The 27,437-nt window shown below is 45.4% G+C and overlaps 1 protein-coding gene across 3 annotated transcripts in view; it reads left to right on the plus strand.

Annotated features, from left to right (window-relative positions):
- The first annotated feature begins 202 nt into the window (after positions 1 to 202).
- MMS22L (MMS22 like, DNA repair protein) overlaps positions 203 to 27,437 on the plus strand; it is a 602,587-nt gene continuing 575,352 nt past the window's right edge. For all 3 annotated transcript variants that reach the window (XM_078648222.1, XM_078648223.1, XM_078648221.1), the window contains exons 1-2: positions 203 to 499; positions 26,668 to 26,793. In XM_078648222.1, the coding sequence (XP_078504348.1) occupies positions 312 to 499; positions 26,668 to 26,793 (314 nt within the window). In that variant the 5' untranslated portion in view covers positions 203 to 311. The remainder of the gene's footprint in view (positions 500 to 26,667; positions 26,794 to 27,437) is intronic.

Genomic DNA, 27,437 nt, shown 5'->3' on the forward strand with positions numbered 1-27,437 from the left:
AAAGGCGGCCTCTCCTGCATTATACTACAGCAGCGAAACAATAATAAGGCATTAAAAAAGTTCTCCCCGATGCTCAGCGTAGACTAAAAGTAATACACTACCCGGGACGCTAGGCTAGGAGAACGATCACAGTCAGTCAACGTTGAGTTTAGCGACGCAAGAACGCGATGGCGTCACGTGCACAGATGCCGCCCCTTTGCCGGCAATGGGCGGAGCGCCTGGAGCGCGGGACCCGGGAAGCTGTACTGTACTCTGGGCAGAACTCACATTGAGGAACCCGAGGTGTTTACCGGGAGCTATCCGTCGCTTCAATGGCAGAAGAGTTCGGTGGGTCCCTGACCCCGCCGCTCTCCCCTGCTTTACCAGAGAGCCTGGATTTTGACTCGGACAGTGACAACAGCCGCAGAAGAGCCCCTGGCTTCTGCTCCTGCGTCCAGAGTAGAGAGCACACAAGGCACTTCTCTCCGGATTCTTACTTGGCCAGCGGCTGCCTCAAAAGGTGAGAGAACTAGAGGGCACCAGGACACTGTGTATTCGGATCTGCAACAAGAGAGACCCCTGTGCCCATAGCCAGCACTCTTGTGTGTTTATGCAAGCATGGCCAGCAGCTGTAAGTAGCTGGAGTGAGCATTGCACCTATTCGTTCCAACTTAACGACCCTCCCCTGCGAAGAGCAACACATGAGTAGTTCGATGTTGGAGTACTGAGCATGGTCAGCAACATCAAAGGGCAGCCCAGCACAGAAGGACCAGGGTGCAACACGCTACTTACATCATGATCTAAGGCAACACTTTATAACTTGACAAGCAGTCGTTGACAGGGCTGCTGTGCATGCTTTGCAGCATGGGGTAAACCTCACAATATGGTCAGGGCTGGATCGTAAACATGATCGCATACTCGGCAGCCACAGTGCGCAGCTTCCATTGGTGCAGCAGGTGCAGTGGCACCGGGGCACAGGCCTGAGGAGCCCACTGAATCCTCATTGATGTATTACACAGTTCAAACAACAACCAGGGGGCCCATTTGCTTCTTTGTATTAGGACCTATGTCACACTGGCCATGCCACTAACAATACTGCAGAGTATGGACAGCAGCAAAAGCCCTTCTCGTTTTCAGCACACTAGTCACACATAGTTGTTCTCACAAGTCGCTTCCCTGCTTGGTTACCAGCCATAGGCAACTCTGCACAGTTTGCGGCCGGGCAGCATCCAGGTGGAAACGCGCCGCGGTACTGCATGGACAGCAACCTAGGGATGCACAACTCTGTATTTTGTATACTCTTACTGTACTTTGTTTGCCCATTGACTGATCTCATTAGGTAAACACATCCTCTCAATCCAGATCGCAAAGCCTACTATTTGACAACTGGCCTTGGGTAGCACAGTCTGCAGTTGGAGGATAATTTTTTGCTGTGGACAGCATTGAGAGGTCTAGAACATTGTAGGATCGCCAACAGCCAGGGACATACTGCAGGGAGGATCAGTCGTCCTAAGCAATAAGGGTACAGAGAGAGGTGGCATTGCATATACAGGCATCGAAAAGTCATAAAAATGTTGTCAGACCTGCATGTCTACTCACAAATAATTTACTTGACTTAACTGTAATGCTCTTGACCCATAAACTGGTCTCTAATTGTGTGATCCTGGGCAAAAATGTTATTTGTTAAATTCTTTTTTTTCTTAATCACATGAGAGCTACTTCAAATATGTGAGTTCAGCATGTCTGCTATACAAAAATACTCCTCTGTTTGATTTAATAGACTAAACATTTGCTCCATGTATAATAAGAAGTTATCCCACATGTAGGGTACAAATGAACCCTTGACTTGCCTCTTAGTTCACTAATAGCATTGTCATCATTACAGGAACTGGAATGTTTCTCCGTGCGTGTTTAAAAACTCTGGGGCATATTATCAAGGGGCTTTATCTCCGCTTTTTTGGCTTTAAAAGCCAAGAAAGCGGAGATAAAATTATCTCCCTATTACCAAGCTGTCGCTAACACCAGTTAGCGACAGCTAATAGGAGATAGTGACCATCTTGGGCCCCGCTTTGCATGTCAGTGATATTTATCACTAATGACATGCAAAGTGGGCGTGCCAAGATGTTAGCGACTGAAAACAGTCGCTAACATCGCTATCTCCTATTACCAACTTTTGGAGATATTCGCGATAAGCGCGAATATCTCCAAAAGCTAACACTTGCCCAGGAGCAGTTCTTAGCCATGTTATCCAATGGGAGGTGGATAACATGGCTAAGAGCATTTGCTCGATAATGCATGAATATCGCTGACTTTTCAGCGATATTCATGCATTGCGGCCGTTTTTTATCGCATTTGCGATAAACCTTGCTAATAGCAAGGTTTATCTGCGATAAAAATCGCCGATTTGCGGCGATAATTTTTGTCTCTAAATAAATTAGAGACAAAAATTATCTCTATTGGTTGGTAATATGCCCCTCTCTTCCTAAATAGTTTACTAAAGCAAGATGCGGTAGTGCACTGTCATTTACAGACAGCACATTTTCCATTGAAATGGTCACAAATCGTTCAACTACTATATAGTTTTACTGATAAAACTGTATATCGTACAAACTATTGTGTGAAAACCGAGTTTCAGCAAATATTTATAACTTGAACACCACCAAGTAAAGTGTTCTGATTAATTGTATTTAAATCTTTATTTCCACCACACTTCAAAAAGGCATATTCCTATGATATATTTTGAAATATTTATACAGTTAATTTACAATCTATTTAAATGTGTGTTCGAATCTGACATCCTACAGTTAGTCTTTCATTTCACACTCCCTGTTCCCCAGCACAATTACAAGACAGTTCCCATTACAAAAACCTCTAACTTGGAAGTCAGAGAAAAAAAGTGAACACCAATCTCAAGGTTAAAATAAGCTATAAGGTTTTAGGCATCTTTATTGCTGATATGCCTTCTAAATGAACAGAACACCTGTTCTTTGTCAGATCGAGCTCTGTCGCCTCAACGGGCAGTAGGCCTTAAAAATAGCTAATTCTGATAAAATGTGACCCTCCATAGCGAGTGGTTGAGTTAATCTTTTGAGGCCTGGGGTGGCACTGGACAATATATTCAGGTGCAAGAGGCAGCTCAGCATCCAGAGGAACCACTGCTCCGTATTCTGAGCAGTAATAGGCAACCCTACACAGCCTGACTAGTATGCAAGGGATACTCAGGACAATATGTACATTAGCCAAAGTATAATACTGTACAGCACAGGCCGTAGTCAGTGGGTAACATTGTGCAGCACGATCAGTAGCCCAGGACAACACTGAATAGGATGATCAGCTGCCAAGGGAGGTAATACTGAATACCATAACCTGCAGCTAAGAACAACTACTTAACAAGCCATTTAGTCTGTAGGCTCATCATGGCCAGGTTTTAGGGGCGCAGTTGCACATCAGGATCAGAAACTGCACTACAAAATAATGACAAGTGGCAGGTATATAGCAGCGTGATAAGCCAGTGGCACAATTGATGACGTATTATTAGGCTGTCCTTTTTTCAGTGTTTTTTTTGTTTTTGGTTTTTTGTTGTTGATTTCAGTGGTGTTTTTTCTTCAGTGTTTTCCAAACCTTTTGAAATCGGTGCTTGTTAATGTTTTTCAGCTGCCTAACCCACAAAATAGACAAAAAATGTTTTCCCAGTGTTAAAAAAAAATATTGGTTCTTTTTGCAGTGATTGTTATAAAGCACACATTTAATTTAAAGGAGAAGTAATGCAGGCTGTGGGAAATTGAGTTGTTAGTTAAAGAGGAGTGAAACCGTACTCAAGCAACATCGACAATCATTGCCAGGGTGAACCACAAAAAAGCCCATACATAAACTTGTCCTTGACACTCTAGTAGCTTGGCATCAAAGCAGTCCGGCTTAACTAAGAGGCAATGTGTAGTCTATTTATGCAGCACTTATATAGTAACAAAGTGAAAACACAACACAAGAAAAATCCCACACCAATTTAGGTATATAGAGTACATTTTGATAAATTAACTGATACCAGAATGGCAGAAATCCAATTAGAAGTGGAGCTATGCAATTTTAAAGATGTAACTAAAAGTAGCAGGAACTGGTGCAAAGCACCAACTCATGGTGTCTGGTCATGCTAAACCCGAACAAGGTCACAAGTTCAGGCTCGCTACAATGGAGCGCGGCCAGGCAAAAGACCAGGTTTATCCCCCTGAGGATTGTTCCTTTTTTCCAGATGTGAAGTCTGTGCGGTCCTTGTGAAGCTTTGCGTCGTCTGGTGTTGTGGGGCTTTGCGTCATTTCTGACGAAGCTAACAGTTGTGCGGTGAGGCTTTGTATTGCTCGGTATCAATTCTAATGAGGCTGGTAGCTGTTCGGCAAGGATTTTACCGGGCATGGCGTCCCTGGGTATGGTTTCCGAAGAAGCTTGCAGCTGTGCAGCAAGGCTTTGTGGGGCAAAGTCTCGCTTCACGCCGGATTTAGTGGAAACTTCAGTTAGGCTAGGAGAATCTCTTTCTGTCTGCCAAGGGCCGAGAAACTGGGAGGCACCACTTGTGGATCAGGAACTCACTTCAGCAGTGGCCAGCAGGGCTTAGTCGGGTCCAATTGCAGGCACAGTGCAGAAGGTCTGCTGGGTAGTTGCAGGGAGGCCTCTAGAGCCTGTTGTGGCCCTGTAGCTCAGAAGAGGAGGTCAGTCAGCTGACACTTGAAGTCACTCAGGTAGCCTGGGGTGAAGGGAGTAGATACAGTCTTCCTTCTCGGACAGCAAGGCTTTCCTCAGACGGCAAGGCTTTCCTCAGACGGCAAGGCTTTCCTCGGACAGCAGGGCAGTCCTGTGGTATACCTACGTTCAGGAGTGTACTGAACAATGGTTCTCAGGGTCTTTTTTTTTTTTATACCGGATGTCAGCTTTGAAGTGGAAGACACATCTGTAGTTTTCCCGCCCACAGAAGTGCCTGCCTGGTTCTGGGCTGTCTGGGTGCACAATTGACTAATGTGAAGTTATTTTTATGTGAGCTGAGGCAGGGTCTTTGATGTGCAAGTAGGAATGTGCACAACTCTGCCCCCCCACATCCTGCCAACACCCAGCCCCTCTATTGTGTGGCTGTCTTGGAGGAATATGTAAATGTCAGCTGCCGATGACACCTAGTCATGTGACCCAGGAAACAGGCTACAGGCACCAAATGGCTAGGATAAGAAAATGCCAACTTTATAATAATGCCATTCTCAGAATTGTGATTTAAAATCCAACTTTACCATTATAGTGAATTTTAAATTATAATTAATTTGATACCGAACTTGACATTCTTCCGTGCTCCCAATTCAAAGTGACCACTTATTAAATGTAATACAGTACTCTAATGTTATCCCATGGGAAATGTGGGCCTTGCTCCAGTGAAAAAAGAATTTAAAAGCTATCAGGACATGTAAAACTTAAAAGTACATGTCAAACTTTTGCAATACACTGCACCCTGCCCGAAGACTTTTATATATTAAAAAGGAAGGTTAAGGCCTAGCAAAAGGGTTATTTTGCCTGGTCGAAATGGCAGTTTGAAACTGCACACATAATGCAATGCCAGACCTGAGACATGTTTTAAACGGCTACTTAAGTGGGTGTCTCAATGAGTGTCGCAGCCCACTAGTAGCATTTCATTTACATGCCCGTGGTACCTGTAGTACCACTCTACTAGGGATTTATAAGTACATTGTGTCAATTGGATGCCAGCCAATTTTACCAGGTTTTAGGGAGTGAGCACAAGCACTTTAGCACTGTTTAGCATTGTTAAAGTGCACAGAGTCCCAAACCCAACAAAAACAACTTCAGCAAAACATGAGGAGAGAAGGCAAAAGGTTTGACAGTGACCCACAGTGTCTTCCCTTTGGCAGTGTGTTCGATGGACTTAGGTTAACTTGTATTAAGCATATAAAGTCTGTGTATTGCACTCTCTCACACCCCATTACCCTCTCTTGCATCCCATTACCTGTCACACTCGGGACTCTGTCTGGTTTGCAGTACTACTAATGAATTCAAAGTGTAAGAGTGGTGTATTCATATGTATTAATAAACAAATTCCTGTACATAGTTCGGGGGTGGGGGGGTGGTCCTACTCATCACTGAATATTATGACATTGTATGATTGGACAATCTTGCTAACAGCACATTATCTTATGAGACCTTTATAATTTTGAATTACACCTGATGCATTTGTAGCCCAGCCTTCTTAGGACATGAAGTTTAAAGTACTCTTTTATGCACTCATTGCCTAAATACGTTCAGGTCATGCTGCTGTTTGTAGTAATTCATAGCTGCAAAGTATCCCTATGGAAAATGTCTCACTTTAAGTGAGTTCTGACTTTTTAATGTAATCAAATACTGGAACTTCACATTTGCTGTTAATTTTGTAACTAAGGACTCAAAACTCCCTGCATTAAAGTGCAACTGGGTAAAAAGCCAGAACTAGCTAAAGGCATCCCACATGACAATGGGACACCTTGGAGTTATTAATTTTGTTGGCATGTGAAAATCTTGTCATGTTTTCACCACTATCTCGTGCATGGTGACATCACAGTTTTCACAGGTACCTGTCACTACATCTTGCATTGGATGTTTAAAGCCTTGGGTTTTTGGCAGGTGACCTGCTATCAATAATGACTTGTTGTTAGCAGTGGGGAGGTTGATGTATCAAAGGGTTTTACCCATTCTGTGTCTTTGGGTAAGTGTGATCGTACACCTTGGCCAATATTCTTACGAGCTGAACATTAAACCAACAGTGAAAGAATTAAACACAAATAGTGGGGAGGAAACATGGCGGCCGTAGGCTAACGCGGTTCGCACGCTCAGAAGCAGTCTCCTGAGACCCTCGCTGTTACCGCTACGGATGACGGTTGTCACCGAAATATTGAGCGTACCTATTCACTGAGCCCATGCGGAGCCTCGGAGCATTGATTAAGGGAGTCCCGCAGTAATTGCTGAAACGACGAAGCTTCCGCGAATGTGCCCGCCGTTCGCTTCACCTGTTGCCGCCTCTCTCCTGTTCTGGGGCCGAGCAGCCGTGGAGATCCGACGCGGCCGAGCGGCCGCTGCTCGTAGTACACATACGGCAGCAGCATTTGGTGGAGGAAGAGGAGAGGAGTCACGGAGAGCTGTGGCATCGACCGGCTCGGAGACGAACGACACAACAGTAACTGCGGCAGAGGCTGGTTTTGACGATCTGGGTGACCGGAACATTTTCTCTCACAATCCAAGTAAGGTTTTTGAACTATTTAAGGAGGGGTCAAAGACAGACAGCGATTTAAATAAAGACTCACAAGTAAGAATAACCAGGAGTAAAACAAAAAACAGAGGGAAGGAGACAGAGCTAGTGGGGAACGGACTACAGTTCCCAGAGTGCACCTTGGGGGAGCTTAAAAAAAAGCCCAGATACAAACAAAAAGCCAGAATTAGTGAAAGACAGGCATATTACTCAAAAACAGCTTAAAACCAAAAATAAGAGTAAAAAATCACAAGCTCCAGGTGACATAACTCCGTCTCTGCGCTCATACTTCAGAGCTTTGCCACAAGTACTGCAGATTACAAAAGATATGGCCGCAGCTTTGGAAAACAAAAAATTACAGCAGGGTGAACAGTATAACCTGGACAAAGAAACAGGGCACGGTTCATCTACCCCGAGATTAGACTTAACCCCGGCTCCTTCATCAGAGGGGGCATCGTTTGAAGCCCCTGAAAGATCTACTCTGTCTACCCTGCCTGACTCAGAAATACATACAGAGAGTTCCACCGATAACATAGCCCCTGCCTGACAAAAGGAAACTTTAGAAAATGAGACTGACAACCGAAGTGGGGAAGAAGAAAAATGCAACGGATCAAAACTTAGTTTTGGCAATGGAACAAACTTCCTCTTCAGCTGCGTCAGATCCCGTCGGAGAATCTCTTTCGAAAAGCGCTCAAAACATGGATCTTTAAAAACACTGACACCTTTTGTCTTTCCCTAATTTAAACTCCCTTTCAGGCATATAGGATTTTCCTTAACTTAGATCCCCTTGCTCACTGTTGTCCATCTCTTTGTGATTCGAATGTTTCAGCGCCAAGATGCTCCGTGGAGTGCAAGATGCTCCGTGGAGTGTAAGCTGCGCTTTATAAAAATAAAATACAAATACAATGCACTCGAGGCTATAGTCTCCTCTATTGCAGCAATGAGATAGGAGATAAGACAAGACTTTGTGGTCTCTAAAACTAACCAGGCAGAGTTTAAAGTAACCTGTGAGGAATTAGGTCAAAAGGTTGATAGCCTCTGTGGGAGAACGGAAGTACTAGAAAGCTCGGTAGGCCTACTGACCACAAATTTGGAGTCAGTCAGATCAAAAGTACATACTCTCCAAAGTGAGGGTGAAAACATGAGAGAGAGAATCGAAGTCTTAGAAAATTATTCTAGGCGTAACAACATCCGACTCCTAAAAATTCCAGAAGGGAAAGAAGGTGGGGATCTTAAAGGCTTCTTGTACAATTAATAAAAGGTTCACTCACCTTGGAAGAGCCTGCTGAAGAACTAGACAAAGACATTCAGCGAATACACAGAGACCCATTTCGTATGAATCCGGCAAGGACCAAACAAAGGAAAGTGCTAATCAACTTTTTGACCTATGCTCTCAAAGAAAAAATATTAAATCTTGCTCTGAAAGCAGGTACAATAAAGGGCCTTGACTTCTCCTTTGAGATACGTTCAGATCTCTCGAAAACTACACTGGATAGGCAGTGGGAGCTGGGGCAGCGCATGGACAAATTTAGATCATTTGGTGCGACGGTGCAGATGAGATTTCCCGCATTTCTCCGAGTCATGTATAACAATAAGATGCACAACGTTCGTTCTATACATGACGCTGACGACCTATTAGGTTCCATTAGAGATCATGCCCAAGCTCAGGCTCATAAAACAATTTAATATAGGTATCGCTGAGGGTACACAGATCTTGTCGAAAGACATAAAAGAGTAAAGAATTAAGGAAAAAAAATAAACCACATAGATAAAAAGAGAGGGAAAGGAGAATGGGAAAAAAAATATAATAAAATAAACAAAAAAAAAAAGCTACAAACAACTCAAGAAGCAAAACAATATAAACAAAAAAAAAATCTTAAATAATGTTGTTTCATTTAAAGTATAATAGGGGCACATGCATAACTTAAAAAACATAGAAGAGGTTTACAAAAAAAAAAAAGAGATACAAAATTAAGGGAAGGATAAAACCTTCAGATTATTCCCAAATATCCCCTCTTGGTATGACAGTCATCTGTGATATGTTTACCTTTTTTTGGCTCAGTTACAGCTGTTTTTCTTTTTCTCGAGGGAAATGTAACATTAGGGGGTCAAAGACAGGCTGCTGATGGGCGTTCACCAGGCTGAACACCAAGCCAGAATAAATAAGGGGGGATTTCCTAGGGGGTGGGGCGGTAAAAAAGCAAAAAATCCTCATTTGTCAGTTCAATTTAGTGTTCCAGCCTTTAATTTTTCTCAAAATCAAATTCTTGACATGATAAAATCAATAATTAATCTAATAAAAAAGATAAGTAAAAGAATGAAGATGTTAGGGAATGAAATTAAAACATGACAACCATACATTACATGTCCTGGAACGTGAATGGTCTGCGTGTGAGAGGAAGAAGTGATCGCATCTTACAATATCTGAGAGACTCACAGGCGCAGATCATTGCGTTGCAGGAAACTCATCTTCTTAAATCAGAGGCTATCACTATACTAAGAAAACAAAGATGGATAGATAAATTCTGCTCCACAGATCATAACGCGAACATAAGAGGGGTAATATTCATCTTCAAAACATCAGTAAGAGCGCAAATACTGGAATGTAAGGAAGATAATACAGGGAGATGGTTAATAGTCAGAGTCTCTCTCGATGGTCAAATCAGGATATTGGTAGGTTACTACGGTCCCAACTCAGACGATCTATCGCACCTGGACGCTGTAAGAAATCAATTAATATCAGTCCAGGAACCAATAATCTGGATGGGAGATTTTAATATTGTTCTAGACCCCAGATTAGACAAACCAACAACATCCAGAATTTGTAGCTCCGTTAAATCCAGAGAAACCCTTAAAACAATCATGACACATCTGGGATTGGCGGATTTCTGGAGAGAAAGAGTCGGCAATAAACTAGGTGTGTCCTTCAGGAACAGTCGTTTTAAACATAAATCCAGAATAGATTATGCTTTTTTCAGTTACTGTCTAAAGGACACTCTGGTTTCAATAGATTATATACCATCACATCTTTCAGACCACTCTGCACTAAAATTTACTCTAAAATCTGATAATCTGGTTAATCACCCATCCTGGTCCTTTGACCGGACACTGCTGCTTGAGGAGGAAGAGATCAAATTTCTGTTGGACGAGTCTCTAGTCTTTTTCGATATAAATAGAAATTCTGCAGGCCCAACAGTTGTTTGGGAGGCCTTTAAGGCCTTCCTAAGAATGACAGATCACCTCCAGAGCCTCTTATAGGCGGGAAATTATATACTGAAAAAGTAAAGAGACTAGAACAAGATATGAAAATCTTAGAACCAAAGATTGACCCGTCTTTAGTAACATCAGAAGAACATGAAAAACTGGCTGAGTTAAAAACCCAACAGGAAAATAATTTACAAGAGAGAATAAACAAAAGATGGGAAGTGAGCAAATCTTCCCAATTTGAATTCGGAGAAGCAGCAGGGAAAGTACTTGCGTGGAAAATAAAATCGGACAAAGCCCTCAACTATATCAGGGAAATTAAGATACTAGGAGAGTCAGAGACAAGATCTACTAACCTAAATAGGGAGAGCTTTCTTTGATTTTTTTGAGGAGATTTACAAAGGGGACCTTCCCAATGACCAGCAAGCAAGGGACAGTTGGCTGGATGCCATTACCCTCCCAACTTTATCAATAAGTCAGAGCAAATTCTTGGAGGATAAGATCACTGAAGACGAGGTTAAAAAAGCAATTCGCCAATCAAAACAAGCATTTACAATGCAACGGTCTCGGCTTTGCAAACGTTAGAGCTATTGGCATTGTAAATGACAAACTTTTTAATATATGTTGGTTTTGAAAACAGATAAATAAACGGCATTGTTATTTACAATGCCAATAGCTCAATCTCTCGCAAATGCGAGACCTATTGCATTTGCAATGCAATAGGTCGCGTATTTACGCGAGTTTGAGCTATTGACATTGCAAATAACAATGCCAAAACCAAAACATAATAATAGGTCTCTCACACTACGGGAGGGAAGGTGAGAGAACGTAGAATATATAGACAGACAGGCAGAGAGAGAGAGCAAAAAGCTGAGATGGCTGTCTACTCTCCCCAGGGCAGAGAGTGGGTGTGGAAGTCGCACTGCTACATCCTGTGCTGCACTAGGCGCGTGTGAGGGTACCGTGCACTCTGGCTGCCACCACCTGCCATTGACTTGTGCTGGGTGATGGAACTTTCCACCCCCGAGGCCGTGCTATAGGTATTCGGGAGGGAGGGATGCTCGCGCTGCTGGTCCAGAGCTGCACATCTTCACTGCTAATGGAGCTATGCTGCACCAGTCGCGTGGCGCTATGCTGCACCAGTCGCGTGGCGCTATGCTGCACCAGTCGCGTGGCGCTATGCTGCACCAGTCGCGTGGCGCTATGCTGCACCAGTCGCGTGGCGCTATGCTGCACCAGTCGCGTGGCGCTATGCTGCACCAGTCCTGTGGCGCTATGCTGCACCAGTCTTGTGGCGCTATGCTGCACCAGTCTTGTGGCGCTATGCTGCACCAGTCTTGTGGCGCTATGCTGCACCAGTCTTGTGGCGCTATGCTGCACCAGTCTTGTGGCGCTATGCTGCACCAGTCTTGTGGCGCTATGCTGCACCTCTCCCGTGGCGCTATGCTGCACCTCTCCCGTGGCGCTATGCTGCACCTCTCCCGTGGCGCTATGCTGCACCTCTCCCGTGGCGCTATGCTGCACCTCTCCCGTGGCGCTATGCTGCACCTCTCCCGTGGCTCTATGCTGCACCTCTCCCGTGGCGCTATGCTGCACCTGTCCCGTGGCGCTATGCTGCACCTGTCCCGTGGCGCTATGCTGCACTTGTCCAGTGGCGCTATGCTGCACCTGTCCAGTGGCGCTATGCTGCACCTGTCCCATGCCGCTATGCTGCACCTGTCCCATGCCGCTATGCTGCACCTGTCCCATGCCGCTATGCTGCACCTGTCGCGTGGAGGGGAGGTGCGTGCACTGCTCATCCATACGTGACACCTGTTCTGTACTGTGCTGAATAGTGCAACATGTTTTCGCTGTAGGAAGACAATAATTAGTGCCATTGTTAAAACCTATGTTTAGGCTGACTCGGAGAACCCTGCTAGTTCATGAAAACAAGCAATGTCGTGTTCTTGTCTGATGAGCTCCAGCAGAGGGCGGTAGCTTCAGGAGTCTGCAGAAAATTGGAATTCAGAGCAGCAAGGAGGCACTTGTAACTGGCGTGGGGGACTGCATGAGTTGTTCATAAGTATGGACGATACATCTATCTCTTACGTATTTGTATTAGTTTTGTTGCAGTTTTATATAGCGCCAACTCGACCCGGAGGTATCAGAGCGCTTTACATGAGCACCAGTTGCGTTACAGACGGACACATTCATTATATTAGACATGGGGAGATTAAGTTGCATGACACACAGAAGACTTGAAACGTTTTTTTTTTACAGATGTTACTATTGCTCAAATGCCCTTACTTATTTTTTTTAAACATTTCTGTCCTTCCTGTATCAAGTTTTTTAGATCAATCCTCTCAAATTCCCTTAGCCAAGGCTGAAGCAAAGCCTGTCCAAGCGGAAAGAGAGAAACTAGTGGAATCAACACTGCACTAACCCCTTTGAGACCCGTCTTAAAAGTAAGATGCAGGCCCCCTCATGTCTCTATATATAAACAAGATGTATACATGAATATAAGTTACACATAAGCTGCATATATATTTAACATTTTTCCATCCATGCTATAAATGATATATATATATATATACACGCACACACAACTATAATATTTATCTGCATGCATTTACTGACATCTACAAAAATCTAGACACAAATACACTGAAAACAATGGTGGTAAGAAAAAACGACCCACGTTTAGAAGCACGAAAACACACATTTATAATCCCAGAGGCCTGCTCCGCGATTTTAGGCTGCAGTCCTCTCTTGGCCAGTTAGTGACTGCTCCGGCGCAGTGTTGAGAAACCGGCATGCTTTCTCGGAAGACTATTCGTCACAGCCGTGTTTTATGGGTACTTTTGAGCAGAGACATTGATTGTCTAGCAGGCCTACAGCTTGATTGCCAGTTTGTAACATTCCTGGGTGGGTGGCAGCGGGTGACTGTGTTCGCTCGGCAACTTCCATCTTGAGCCGGGGGGGGGCCTTTGAAGCCATGCTGGACTGCATGCAAGGGCCTGGCGAATATACAGGAATGCTGCCGGGGTCCATATGCACATAGTAACGCTCTCCTTTATCCTTTCAGCTGTTTGTAAAGCACGTAAATTCGCCGATTTTTACATTTGCTATTTTTAACGCGTACAACGACTCAAGTATGGTATTTGGTACTACATAAAACCGGTTGACAGACCGCTTTTGGTAGGTTGAATCATATAGGTGTCCTTCTATCCCCGTCAGTCGTCAGTCCCTGAAATCATCAGTCTGGGCGAGTCGGCGGGACCCTGGTGAGGTGTAAGGGCTCCCTTCGGAACATACCGAGAGAGGCGACGGAAGGTTACGGGAGTGGGGCTATGCCTGGGGAGTGGTTGTCTGGGGTGGTGTCAATCCTTGTACACAGTACTGTGGGTTCCCCCTAGCGCGGGTAGCAAACGAAACGCCTTATGAAAACAAGGTTTGTGCAGAAAATGCCCCCGGAATCCCGCCGCGGCCGCACCGGAAGTCAGGCAAGGTCGCCTGTGACGGGGGCGGGCCGCGTCCGGACCGGAAGAGGAGGCAGGCAGAGTCAATGCATCTCGCGGCCCGGGGCTCCTGTGAGCGGTGGAGAGCCCCGGGGCCGCGCCAGCAGGAGGTTGCGCGCCGCGTGCTGAGAGCAGAGTCCCTCGAGATTGGCCAGGTAAGTTCAAAAGGGCTGGGGGGGCTTGGTGCACTCGTGTGTGTGTGTGTGTGTGTGTGTGTATGCTCGTGTGTGTATGTATGTGTGCGACGGTGACGGCGGCGGGGGAGGGGGAGGGGGGGCCTTGGTGCACTTGTGTGTGTGTATGTGTGGGGGGGGGGTGTGTGTCTCTGTATGTATGTGCGTGCATGGGCTCTTGTGTGTGTGTCTGTGTGTATGCGCATGCGTGTGTGGTGTTTCGAGCTTCCCAGGAGACAGCGCCTGGCCACAGATCGCGTTCGCGTGCGCGTGGCAGTTTTAAATCGCCATGCGCGTGGCCAGGATTGTCTCCTGGGAAGCAGACACGGCAGCAATAGGTTCTCGGCGAGAACGCGCTTCCGCGCGCTTAGCCGAGACCTAAAAAGGAAAGGCGGCAGGTCCGGATGGTCTGCCGGGAGAAATTTATAGATCTCTTGAGGATATTAATGCCCTTGTGCTAATGGCACTTTTTAACGGCATCTTAATAGATGGAGACCTGCCGCCTAAAACCTGGCTACAATCGTACTTATTCCGAAACCGGGAAAATCTCCATTAGAGTGTGGGTCATACAGACCAATATCACTACTCAACAACGATTACAAAATTTTCACAACTATTATCTCTACAAGATTGGCTAGTGTCATCGGCAATATTGTCCATTCAGATCAAAAAGGATTTATCAAGGGCAGACAATTAGCGGAGTTAACACATGAAGTTAAGGGGGCTATAGACATCGCTACTGCCTTTTCTGTACCCTTGGCTACTCTGACTTTAGACGCAACCAAAGCGTTTGATAGAGTCAATTGGCTTTATCTTAACGATGTATTAAAAAAATTCAACTGTGGGGAGGGGTTCTGTAGGACTATTAAACATCTATACAGTGCACCCTCAGCTAGGTTGCTGGTCAACGGGTCTTTGACCGAAGCCTTTAACATATCTAGAGGTACAAGGCAGGGCTGCCCGTTTTCCCCTCTCCTATTCAATTTATACATCGAACCGTTCGCTCAGCTTTTAAGGGACGAGGCTAATATTCCATCGTTTAGCTTTGGAGAGTGGGAAAGGCGGGTAGCATTGTATGCAGACGATATCTTGGTCTTTACATCTGACCCAGTAAAGGCATACCCAGTCGTTATTCAACGGGCTGAAGAATTTGGTCATATCTCGGGCTATGACATTAACTCTAGTAAAAGTGAGATAATGGCATGGAATTTACCAAACATACAGTTGGGGGTAAAAATATCAACATCAATGCCCTACCTAGGAATAAGAATAACCCAAGAAGTGGGCAGCATTGGGCAAACTAATTTGGATAGAATACACACTGAGAGCAAAAAACTTTTAAAATCTTGGTCACATCTGCCACTTTCTACAATCGGCAGAGTGAATTTAGTCAAAATGTGTATCCTTCCAAAATTCACCTTTATTTTTAATACCATTCAAATTGCCTTTGATCCAAAAATGATTGAAAAATGTCAAAGGGAAATTAACTCTTTCATATGGAACTATAAAACCACAAGAATCGCATGGAAAAAACTAAGAAGAAGAAGAGAAAAAGGTGGCCTTGCAATGCCGGACTTGTTGTATTACTCATGGGCCTTCCAGTTGTCACACTCAAGAATGCTCCTAAAAATGCCATCTAATCTTACAACTGATTCTATGTATAAGGCTATGTTAACGGGGGCTAATCTAGCACTGGATGGCTTCATGTTTAAATTTGGATGTCAGAAATTCTTTAAAAACATCAAACTTAAAATGGCACAATCATGGGCTAAAAACTGGTTTAATATCAGAAAGAAACTGGGCCTGTCATAATACTTCAACTACTCCCCAATCTGGGACTTACCTGGGTTGCCACCATGCTTGGGAGATAGTCTTTCTGCCATAATAGAACAAGCAGGTATCACAAGATGGGGCCAACTATTTAAAGATGGAAATATCTTATAGCTAGCTCATCGGGGTAGGAAAATATATTTAAATTCTAATCAACTACAACCATACTTAGCATATGTGTTTAAGAGAACATTTGTATTAAAAAAACGTACTTAAAAAGGGGCATTAGCTCCACGCACGTCATTTGATTACATTTTTTGAAACATTACTTTTTTTTACATATCTTCTCTGTCAATGTGACCTTAACCGTTGCTTTTTGGGCACTCACTAATTCCTTTAACATTCAATGCTATTATTACATGTTGTACCGTTATATCAGGAGTTACTCTGACTGCTATGTGTGTGTATTCTTCTGTACCTTTTGTAGCTTTAGAACATCCCTTCCATGCAGTCGACCTTCAATCTGGCTATGGTATAATAGATTTATTGCTCATGTGGAGCATGACTAGACCACCCTTTTCTGCCTAAATCTAAAGCTAATTTCTCAACTACTATTACCATTAAGTTCTTCCACAGCCAGTTTTTGGTCCTCAGCCTTCACCATTAAGAACTTCTGTCTTCTGCCTCAACATTGTCAACATATGTTAAATTAGTATGCCTTGAAATGAGTATCTGTCACTATTCAATTATCATTTGTTCTCATAGTTTCTCTATAATATACTGCTTCCTTTGGTCTTTCAAAGTGTCTTTTCCCATTGATGTCGGTGTGAAGAGTGTCAGCTGAAAGAAGTGCATGTGAAATTATTTTTTTCACAAAGTTTGTTAATCGTTATCAAACGTTTTTCTCTTATCTTGCTTGTTCCTAGTCCAGGATGAAAGTAGAGTCTATTTCCATTGGATATGGCCTCCTTTTGCTATTTCGTCTTTGTATGACGTTTGATTTTGTCTCTTGTAAGTGCATCATCACCATTTGCCGTGAACTTATTGTTAGTTGTCACTGAGTAGGGGTACTGTGTGCCCTATCGTTCTGGATATATTTTAGAACTTTCTGTTTCGAAAAGAGGAATAGCAAAAAGTTTCCAAGGAGTTCTCTGTTGGATATTTGGCTCCTGTGAGACACTGGTACATATTTTCACAGTGATTGCTCTTCCAAATTTGTGAATTCATCCTGTTGTTTTTTTGTCAGTTGTTTTTGCTCCTTCAGGCTTAGTGTGTGGGTAGTTGTACATGCGAAGTCTAAGGTTCATTGCTCCGCTGTTTTTGTTCGATCTCTAATTTTGTCCAGGTCTTACCTCAGGTGGTTGATGTTAATGCCAGTGGTCTCTATATTCTCTGTGTTTTGTTCGTTACTGTCTATTAATTGTCTCAGATCTTAAGTTGATTGCAATTCAGATTCCATGTGCTCTCTCCCTTTGTGCCATTCTTGTTTCATGTTTCGAGATCTAGCCAGATAGTGCTCGATCTTTTTGTTTTCCAGGTTTTTGGGGGTGGAGGGGGGCGGGGTTACCCACATATTGCTATTTCAGTTAAGTAGTGTTGTTTAGTTTCTTCATAGTTTACTTTCTTTTATTTATTTGTAGTTCTCTTTTATGTGCCTGAAATGAGTTTATTTGTCCCTATCCCTCACTCTTTTATATTTGTTCAAAGCAAATTTCTCTTGGAAACTGTTTTCATGAATATCAACTAGCAATATACATTGTTGTTACATGTCTCTGCATGCATCTTAGTCACTGGTTACTTTTTGTTTCTTTACTTTACTTTTTCTGATCATTTCTGTAACCGAATTAGTTTGATTGGCTTTCCTGTGCTCACTGTTTCACTTTACATTCTTTACGGTCCCATCTTCTGCCATCTGTTTACCTTTTCCATTATATTTTGTATTCTCCCTCCTCTCTCTGTGTATTCTCTGGCAAAGAAGATGGATGAAAGGGATTATAACTCAGTGCCCTAGGATTAAGTGCCTCTCGTTTTCTATTTCTTTTGATGGGGCAAAGCTTCTGCTTTGCTAATACTAAATCCTTTTTTTCTCAGAGAGACTTTGCACATCTGGGGATACTATGTTTTCTATTTCCTTACTGCGCCTAGCCATGGAGCTGGCCTGTACACTCTCCAGGCCATTTTTTAATGGAGTATTTTTGTATTGAGGCATTACTCTTGTGCAGCATTACTCTTGTGCAGCTTCCCTCTTTATCAGCAGGCTTGGCCTGTTGTCTCTTCTTTCTTTCATCACGTCGCGGTTTCTGCACCCACATCTGTGTCTGATCTTCAATGGACCATTTTCTGCTTTTTTGTTTCCCCCTAAAATAATGCGAAACCAGTGCATACATGGTATTCTCTATTACATATTCCTAAACGGACCACAGCAGAGATCTTGTACATTTCCCAGGTGTGCCAGTTCCGTTTAGCCTATGTGTTTCGTTGGTGGGCATGTGGTGTTGTGTAAAAATTTGCCAGTGGCTTCAAAACCTCCCAGAGGTGCACCTCAAGGGGTCTTATGTCTGGTTCCCCCTCCAGCACCAGGAATATACCATCCCATCCCGTGATCTGTGCATCTTTCCTAGCCTGCCTACGGAGGCCATGCGAGGCACAATCCTCTGCTCATCCCCATCTTTAGACCTCTCTCTTCCACATTGCCACCGGATGGGGCCCAGTCGCCTTCCAAGGCATGATGCTCCTATGGCGGGCCCGTGCGAGGTCCAAGAGCCTGCTTCTGACCCTTTCAGTTTTTGGGTGTGGCATTAAGCCCAGCAAACAGGCCTTGTGTGTGTGCGTCACCTGGACACATAACTTGTCACTTGCCTGTGGCCTCCAGTTCCTGCTTGTTCTAGACTGATCCATTGACACCTCAGCGGCCCGGGTTGCCGCTGGGGTTTTCCTGACTGGATTTTCCTACTCACCATTCTTCCTGCTAACAGAAGCCTCGACAATCCCAGGACCTAATTAATGCAGGCCTCAGCGCGACTGTGCTGCTCGCGTGCCAAAGGCAAGCCCGTCTGCGCCCGTCCACCCCTGGACGGCACCCAGTGCCACAACCCCTGGTCCTACCGCCGCCCAAAGTTACACTATCGCCAAGCTCTACACCCTCGACCCGGATGCCACAAAAAACACTGCCACTGTGCCGACCCACACTCCACAGTAGTACCTTTCACCTGCACCCACTGCCACTTCAGCTGCCACTGCACACCCCAGACCACCCCCACCCCAAACATACCCCAGACACTACCTTAACAAAAATTAGCATGCGCCCTTCTCAACACATGCGCACTATGCTAGCTTTCCACTGAATTATGTGACCTCATCGCCACCCTTGAACCCGACATCGTCTCCCTCACTGAGACCTGGCTCAACCCCACACCTGCCCCAGAATTCGCTACAGTGATGGATATAAAAATCACTCACCAGGACCGCATCAACAAGCCGGGAGGTGGAACAGCCATCATCCACAAAGAGACCATATCGTGTAACACCACTCACCACCCCCATGGAACATCTCAGCTTGAAGCTCCACATGGACGACAAGACAACCATCACAGGCACCCTCGCATACTGACCCCCAGGCACGGGCTGCATCTTCTACAACACCATTTCAGACGTCATTGCGCCCCTAGCCTTAAACTCACATGGACTACATCTTCCTAGGCAACCTAAATTTCCACATTGACAACCCCAACGACAAAAACAATGCACACCTCCTCGACAGTATGAGCAGCCTCGGATTGACCCAAATCGTCCACAACCCCACATACTACAGGACGCACCCTGGACCCAATTTTTACCTCCAGCAACCACATCAAATACAACCATGTCACAGAACTCACATGGACCAATCACTCCATCGTCCACTTCAGCATCTCCAGCCCCAGCACTGCCATCCCCAAGATGACTAACGCTCCCCACCGGAAGAGGAACAAAATTTCAGAGACCAGTTGGACGAACACTCTCAACATCTCCAACACTGCTAACACCATCAACCTCAAACAGGGAGTGAAAAACCTCAACACCTGGCTAACCACTTGTGCAGACTGATTCGTCCCCATCAAGAGCACCATCCAGAGAAAATCCTCCAAAAAGTCCAATTGGTACACCCAAGACCCCAGCGAAATGGGACAGCAAACAGTTTGAGAGGAGATGGCACGCCAGCATGGACACCTCCGTCAGGGTAACCTTCAGGACGTCCCTCCACCACCACCGCTGCCTGCTGAGGGCATCAAAAAAGAGACAGCCCTTGCCGGACGCATTGAAACCAGCGCCAACATCACCAAGGAACTTTTTAACATTGTTAAGAAATTCTCCAACCCAGCTGGCAGTGAAAACAACAGCATACCCTCTCCGGAGCTGTGCGACAACCTAACCCACTTCGTCCACAGCAAGATCGCAACCATATATAGAAACTATAAACCCCAACCCCTCACCTACGGACTTCCTCGACAGATACGCCACCACTGCAACCAACATGAACCACACTCTGGCCACCTGGAACATCCACTCCACCCAGGACAACAGCTTCACCATAAAATTCATTGACTCATGAGCTCCCTCAGACCCATGCCCGCACCACATCTTCAACCTCAGATGCCAAAGGATCGGCCAGGAACTCACCACCCTACCCAACACATCTATCACCACTGCAACATTTCCCAAAACCTCAAAACATGGAGAGGTCAGGCCACTATCAAATCCCTCCGCTGACTCCAGCAAACTCCAAAAACTCCTAGCCAATCTCCCTGCTCCCATTCCAGCAAAGGTACTGGAAAAGATATTTAACAATCCACTCATGATACACTTGGAGCGGAACCAGGTACCCAATGCCTCCCAATCCAGTTTCCGAGACAATCATAGCACCAAAGCCACCCTGATGGCAGCCACCGACAACATCCAGACCCTCCTCAACTGAGAAGAAACAGCAGCCTTTGATCCTCCTCGACCTCTCTGCAGCTTTGCCACCGCATCCCACCACATGCTGATCAAAAGACTCCACCACATCAGCAACTAAGGGGATGCGCTCAGATGGATCACCTCCTTCCTCACCAGAAGAACTCAGAGAATCCACCTTTCACCTCTCAACCCAAGGAGTTCACTTGCGTGTCTCCAGGGCTCATCCTCAGCCCCAGGCTCTTCATCGAATATATGACCCTCTGGCCAACATCGTCTGATCCCATGGTCTTAATATATTTTCCTAAGCAGACGACATCCAACTCATCCTCTCACTCACCGACTAGCCCACCACCACCAGAACTGACATCCACAGATGCATGACAAACATTGCTGATTGGATGAAGAACAAATTCCTACAGCTGAACAAAGACAAGACGGAAGTACTGGTCTTTGGAAACAGCAGCAACACATGGAACTACTCCTGGTGGCATGAGACGTAGCACCCCCACCAATCTCTCCAACCACGCCAGAAACCTTTGAATCATCATTGACAACAAGCTCACTATGAAATCAGACCAACGCCGTCTACTCTGCCTGCTTCCTCACTCGTTGCATGCTAAGTTAAATCTTCAAGTGGCTACCCCTACACACGAGAGGCATCGTGACACAGGCCCTAATCACCAGCCGACTGGACTGCTGCAACCCCATCTACGTAGGAATCGCCGCACACCTCATAGAGAGACTTCAGATTACAGAATGCTGCAGCCAGACTCATCCCCGTCCTTCCCAGACGAACCCAAATCACACCCCACCTCGGGCAACTCCACTGGCTCCCGGTACAGAAACTATGCCGATTCAAGCTTCCTATCCACGGATACAAGGCTCTACACAATCCACTGACCATCAAAGACTACACTCATCCTCATTTTCACTTGCCCATATTCCTGCATCTACCGAAGCAGAAGTAGAGGATGTTCCTTCTCCCACATCGTAGCAAAGACCTGGAACAGCCTCCCCACGCACCTCTTGACCACTACATTACTTCTGGAATTCCGAATGACCCTCAAGACCTGGCTGCTCAAATAAACATCTGAGACCTGCAAGCATATGGATAACCTATCAGGTGATTAACCATGCTTTATAAATCCAGATTGATTGCTAATATGCATTCAACCCGTCTAGCTCGTGAGGTGTGCGCACACCTCCATCCAGAAGTAGGGCAATGCCGTGCATTGCTACGTCATGTGGTAGAAGTCAAGCCTGCTCAGCCCATTGTTGACTAATGTCTTCTCAGTTGCTAACTGTTTGATAGCCCCGTTTATTTCTCCCTCTGTGATGGCCCCGTCTGCTTGCTGACGCTAGTTTCAGGTCAGTCGACCCTGTGCTAAATAATCAATACAATCATACAGGGCCAATTGTGAGCTTGTTTCGGTGGGCTTCCATCTCTTAGGTCTTAATGTAGATTCCCCTGATGTATGTCTTAAATGCGTCCCACTTTATCAACGGCTGTGCCAACATTGGCTTCAAAGACGTTTTTTTAACTTTTCCCAGAACAGTACCACAAAACAATGCATCTTCCACCTCCAAACTGTTAAGGCACCATGAGGGGATGCACAATCTCTCCATGCCCCACTTTAGAGAGAGCAGGAGAGGGGAGTGATCCGAATACATTTTCATGAGATACTCTGTACTGTGCGTCGCCCCCAGCAATATGACGGAAGGTGAGAAGCAAGTATGTTCTAGTATGTAGCTCGTGTATGTCAGAAAAGTGTGAATATTTCCTGCTTGTCTGATGTGTCTGCTGCCACACATCGAGTAGGTGCCAATTTTCCTGCCAAGCCCATAAGGGCTTGTGCGCACCCGCCCCTGTCAAGGGTGGATGTGATTGGTCTAGGGCTGTATCTGCCACACAATTTGTTGTCACCCACTAACGGAGCCATTTCTTTGCTTGCTATGATCCAGCAGCAGTACATCTCAACATTCAGACAAGAACATTCTGTCGACCGCTGCAGCCTTGCTCTGTGTACCACTGCCTCTGCTGGAGTGTAGTGTCTGCTCACTTTCCTGTGGGCCATGCTTTCATCTCCACTGTTTCAGTTCAGTGAAGGAGCTCCTTCAATAGCCTTTAAATGCTCTTTGGGTGTAGGTTTGGTATATTATCCAATAATTATGTAATATTTCTGTTTACTGTTTTTTGTGTGAGCTTTGTAGTTACAGAGCAGCTGAGCTACGGGCAGGAGTGTCTTCTCAGTTTGCCCTTTTGGCTTGGTGAAAACAAACTGAATAGGTCCTTTTTGGTGAACTCTATAGCATCATTGACAAGCACTCCTGTGTTCAGCAGAAGGAGATTGTGAAAAGAAATCTGGGTATGTATGCTGTGTTTGTCAAGGTATGTACTATCAGATGTAGAGGGGGGTGTGACTTGAAAAGGCCAAGATGGCGGACGTCTGATGCGGAGATCTGGAGGGGCACGAGTGCGCAGCATTATCAATTCTGGTTGCTGGCCATGCCTGTTTGGCTCCCTGGACTTCACCTGTTGTGTGCGGCCCCATGGGACACAAGTAGCTTGGTAGCATTGCCCGCTATACCCGAGCTCCCAAAGAGCATCCTGGCTGCTGAGCAAAATGATGACTAAGACCTCTACATTGTGACCGATAGATTCTCCGGGGCAGAGCAGTGCATCTCTGAGCTTGAAGACACTGTACAGGTTCTCAAGACCACAGTGCCATGCCTATCGGTGATATCCAGGGCCCATGAAGGGAATGAAGAAGATGCTGAAAATAGGGCATGGAGGAGCAGTCTCTGCTTCATGGACTTTTCTGAGCGTTCAGTGAGTTCAGCTTGTGATAAGTTCTTTGACGCATGGGAGGCATCATGGTTGTCCGCTGAGATGCTCGCCTCATGTTTTATGATCGAGAGGGCTCATAGGGCGCTGATGTTGAAACCCTTTGTGGTTGTCCTTTGTGCCCCATAAGTGCTAAGGTATTAAACTACAGGGATAGAGATAGATAGAGATGCAATCATAAAGAGGGCACGAGCCATAGAAACAATCTTTTTCTAATCCATATGCATCATGATCTTCCCGGACTACACATGCCAGGTTCAACAGCAACATAAATCCTTTGAGAGTATCAAGCAGAATCTGTGGGCCATGAAAATCTCGTACCTGCTCCTATATTCCGCCAAGCTTAAAGTTACCTACTATTCTACGGTCATGTTCTTTAACTCCCCGGAGGCTAGTTGCGACTGGGCAACAGAGCTAAAAACTTTGAGATGGAACCTGGTTCCTCCATGGGATTCGCTCGGACAACAGGATGGAATCAGAAGTGGGAAACCTCGCAATAAAGCTCGACGGCGATAACACTTTCCGCTTTGGGTAACTCAGTGGAGGTTGGCGACCAATGTGGCGCCCTAATGTCTGGTAGACAAACGACCATGTTTCCTGGGTCAGGAGCTAAGGAGCTTTCTAGACCTGAACAAAGACACAGTAGACTTGCCGGGCACACTATTGATTGCTGGGAAGGCTGCCATGCGTGGGGTCACCAAGGCTGGTGGTATCGTTGGTCATCAATTCACCTGATCTCTTGCATTGACAGAAGGCAAATTGGGAGGCGTGGCTAGGCCCTTCGGATGATTGACTGGAGAGGTACTTGCGTGGCTCGGAGGCTGGTTGTTATTTCAGCCCGACTTAGCTCATACTGCTGATATGTTTACATACTACCTACCTTTTGCGCCAGAAGCTGTGACTGGCTAACAAACTTGAAGGATGCACATGCTTTCTCTGCTTGACAGGAGGAGGAGACGCCTTTCCTGTGGTGTGGGCATGGTCTTTTATCACAACATATTGGAGCTGGATTTTTACTATCGGATCGAAAATACCAAGCAGACCAGGGGAACCGTTGTCCAGGGTGGCGCAGTGGAGATCCTTTAGGACTTGGGAGGCGCTAGAGGAGAACATACTCTAGTGGGCATCTGAACTATGATTGCCAAAAGGGATATCGCTTAACACTTGTAATCTGTAGCTCCCCATAAATGGTGTGCTAAACATGAAGAGCCCATAAATGTGCCACAAGGCTGCCCCCATAAGCATTGCAAAATATGGGGAAAGTGGCGGGACTATTCGGGCTTACGGGGTGATTGTCCTGATATGTATTGTATGTCGACTGTTGAGATATTTACAATGCTTATAACACTGTGTATGTTGACATAATTACGGCAAATCATGGTGTGTTTCTCCTCATGCTCCATATGGCCTATTGTAGTCTTAAGGATGAGGTGCATCAATACACATCTGTCATGCTCTAGTATTTCCCAATATTACCTGCAGAAGAGTAAAACTGGTAACCAAAGCAGGGTTGTAAATGTCCATAATTAACATCCATGCCTTTTGGGTACTCTGGTCTGGGAGAGTCGACATGGCTTGGTTTACCCCACCGTTCCCTTGAAACTCTTCTTCTGTCATGTAGTGGCTTATATTGTTGGAATTTGCTTACTTCATTATGATTTGCTATAAAATTGTGCCTAGACAGACTGATCAGCCACCTCGAGAAGTCATGCTGGAGGAGTGTGGCTCACTGATTAGAGCGGCAGACCCTGATGCAGAGGTCTGGCCCGGGACCAGGGTTCAATTCCCGACGCGGCAGGGTCCTGAGCCCTAAATGTCCACGGACTCGATAATTCTCGCCTCGGTGCCTATTCTAATCATGGGGTCCCACGCTGCAACTCTGGGCAATAGTTGCTTAATCTCCACTACGGCGGCCCACCCGCTGCGGGATGTCTGGCTTTCACCCTGGGGATACCCAGTAGGGGTTATCTCACAGGGAAAAACCAGGACGGGTTCCCAAGGCAAGCGCCTTGATGCCTTCGGGTGATACGTGCGCTATATAAGTCGCAATACATTTACATGCTAATTTTTAAATTTTCTGAACAGTATTTTGCTGAGTTACAGGTCAACGCGATATTTATGATGAGAGTGACAGGTGCAGGGGTTAAATTGGGGCGCAGGTGCTGTCATACAGTTTAAAATGGATAGGGCAGTGGTGTGGGTAGAAATCTTCTTTATTAAAATACTGACGGCCCATCCCGACGTTGTACGGGTAGGACAAACATATCTGCAATGGTTAGAATAGGTATGTATATTTTATTTCAAAACCTCAATTGTAGAGATAGTTTGTTACCTGTGTTTTAGATCGATGACCCGCTCCCAATGTGTGTGGCCTCACAGTTTGTAAAAGCGGCACAGCGATTACGTTGAGCGTGTGTGCCCACTCCCAAATTGTCTGGCCCACAGTCTGCAAATGTGGCACAGCCGTCCTGCCGTGCACATCGTGCCCGGGTGTCTTCTCTTTGGCCTCGTATTTTCACGCACTTCAACAACACTTTCACACACTTCAACAACACGGCGTGGTGCACTGAGACGCCACACGCCGCGTCCGCGTCGTACTCAGCCGCCACACATTTTCAACGTGATAGAATGCTATTCTTTTCAACGTGATAGAACGCAATTCTCACGCTTCAAACGTAATACAATGCTGAACGCACACACCCACCTCAGAGGTGGTGCTACATCCAACGGACTACTTTGTCCCACAACGAGCTTTGTCCCTTCCAAACTACATTTTGCACTGGTGTATAGCCTATGTCCATCTGCTTTGCCTCACCTTTCTAATGCTGTATGCTGTTTTCCGGTTGGCGCAGTGGTTCCAGAGCATACCCGCCTCAAAGGTTTGGTCTCTCTCTTTATATTATTAGTATGGATCTTCCCTGTAGCTTGCGGTGGTAAGTCATACTGTGCACATGGCTGTTGATTTACAGTATGCCTAACATCGATATTTTTGTTTTCCAGGCTCCTGCTTAAACTTGACCCCTTCCCAACCGACTATGAAACGGACACAGTGGAACTATTTGGCTTTCAGTGGGTCACAGAAACTTCATTAGTTGAATCTACAAGACTTCTCTTCGGTTTATTACGGTAACATATTATATACTTACATCATTTCTCTGTTTTAAAATGCATTTGTTTTTTTTAAAGAAAAGTTTAAACTGGGTATAACAAAAACTGAGTGTGCATGCTTCTCTTAGACACATACATGTACTTCAAAGCTTCCACTATGTTTCTGACAGATTACCACCGACGGAATGTCCTCTATCAATATTGTGTGTGCACCTGACCTGGTAGATTTGAAAAACATGTTTAATTTCAACATTTCCTGTCCTGATGTCTATTCGAAACCTACGTGCCACTTTTGAGAATGGCACGTTTGCTGAGCTTTCTGTCTGCCAGTATAGAAACTCCCACTCATGCCGTCACTCTTGTCCCATTCCAATTTTTCAAACTTTAGTAGTAGTTCCTCAAAGTTATACTTGGACATGGACAAACGGCCTGGTGAGTCATGCCTAAAGGAAACTCTTCTAACTATTGGAAGTCCGTATTGGTGCTGTTACTGTGTTTTTTCTTGGGCGAGGAGCTATGGTTGCCTCTTTTCCTTCTACAAGTATTCCATCGGGAATCTGTGGTCTTTATGTTTCTACTGAACTTTGCTCTCCAGAGACCAAATGTGCCCCTAACTTTTACCTTTTAGGAGATAATTGTCGATTAGGCTTCCACCTCTAAAA

This window comes from Lissotriton helveticus, chromosome 6 (assembly GCF_964261635.1).
Source record: "Lissotriton helveticus chromosome 6, aLisHel1.1, whole genome shotgun sequence".
Lineage (NCBI taxonomy): Eukaryota > Metazoa > Chordata > Amphibia > Caudata > Salamandridae > Lissotriton > Lissotriton helveticus.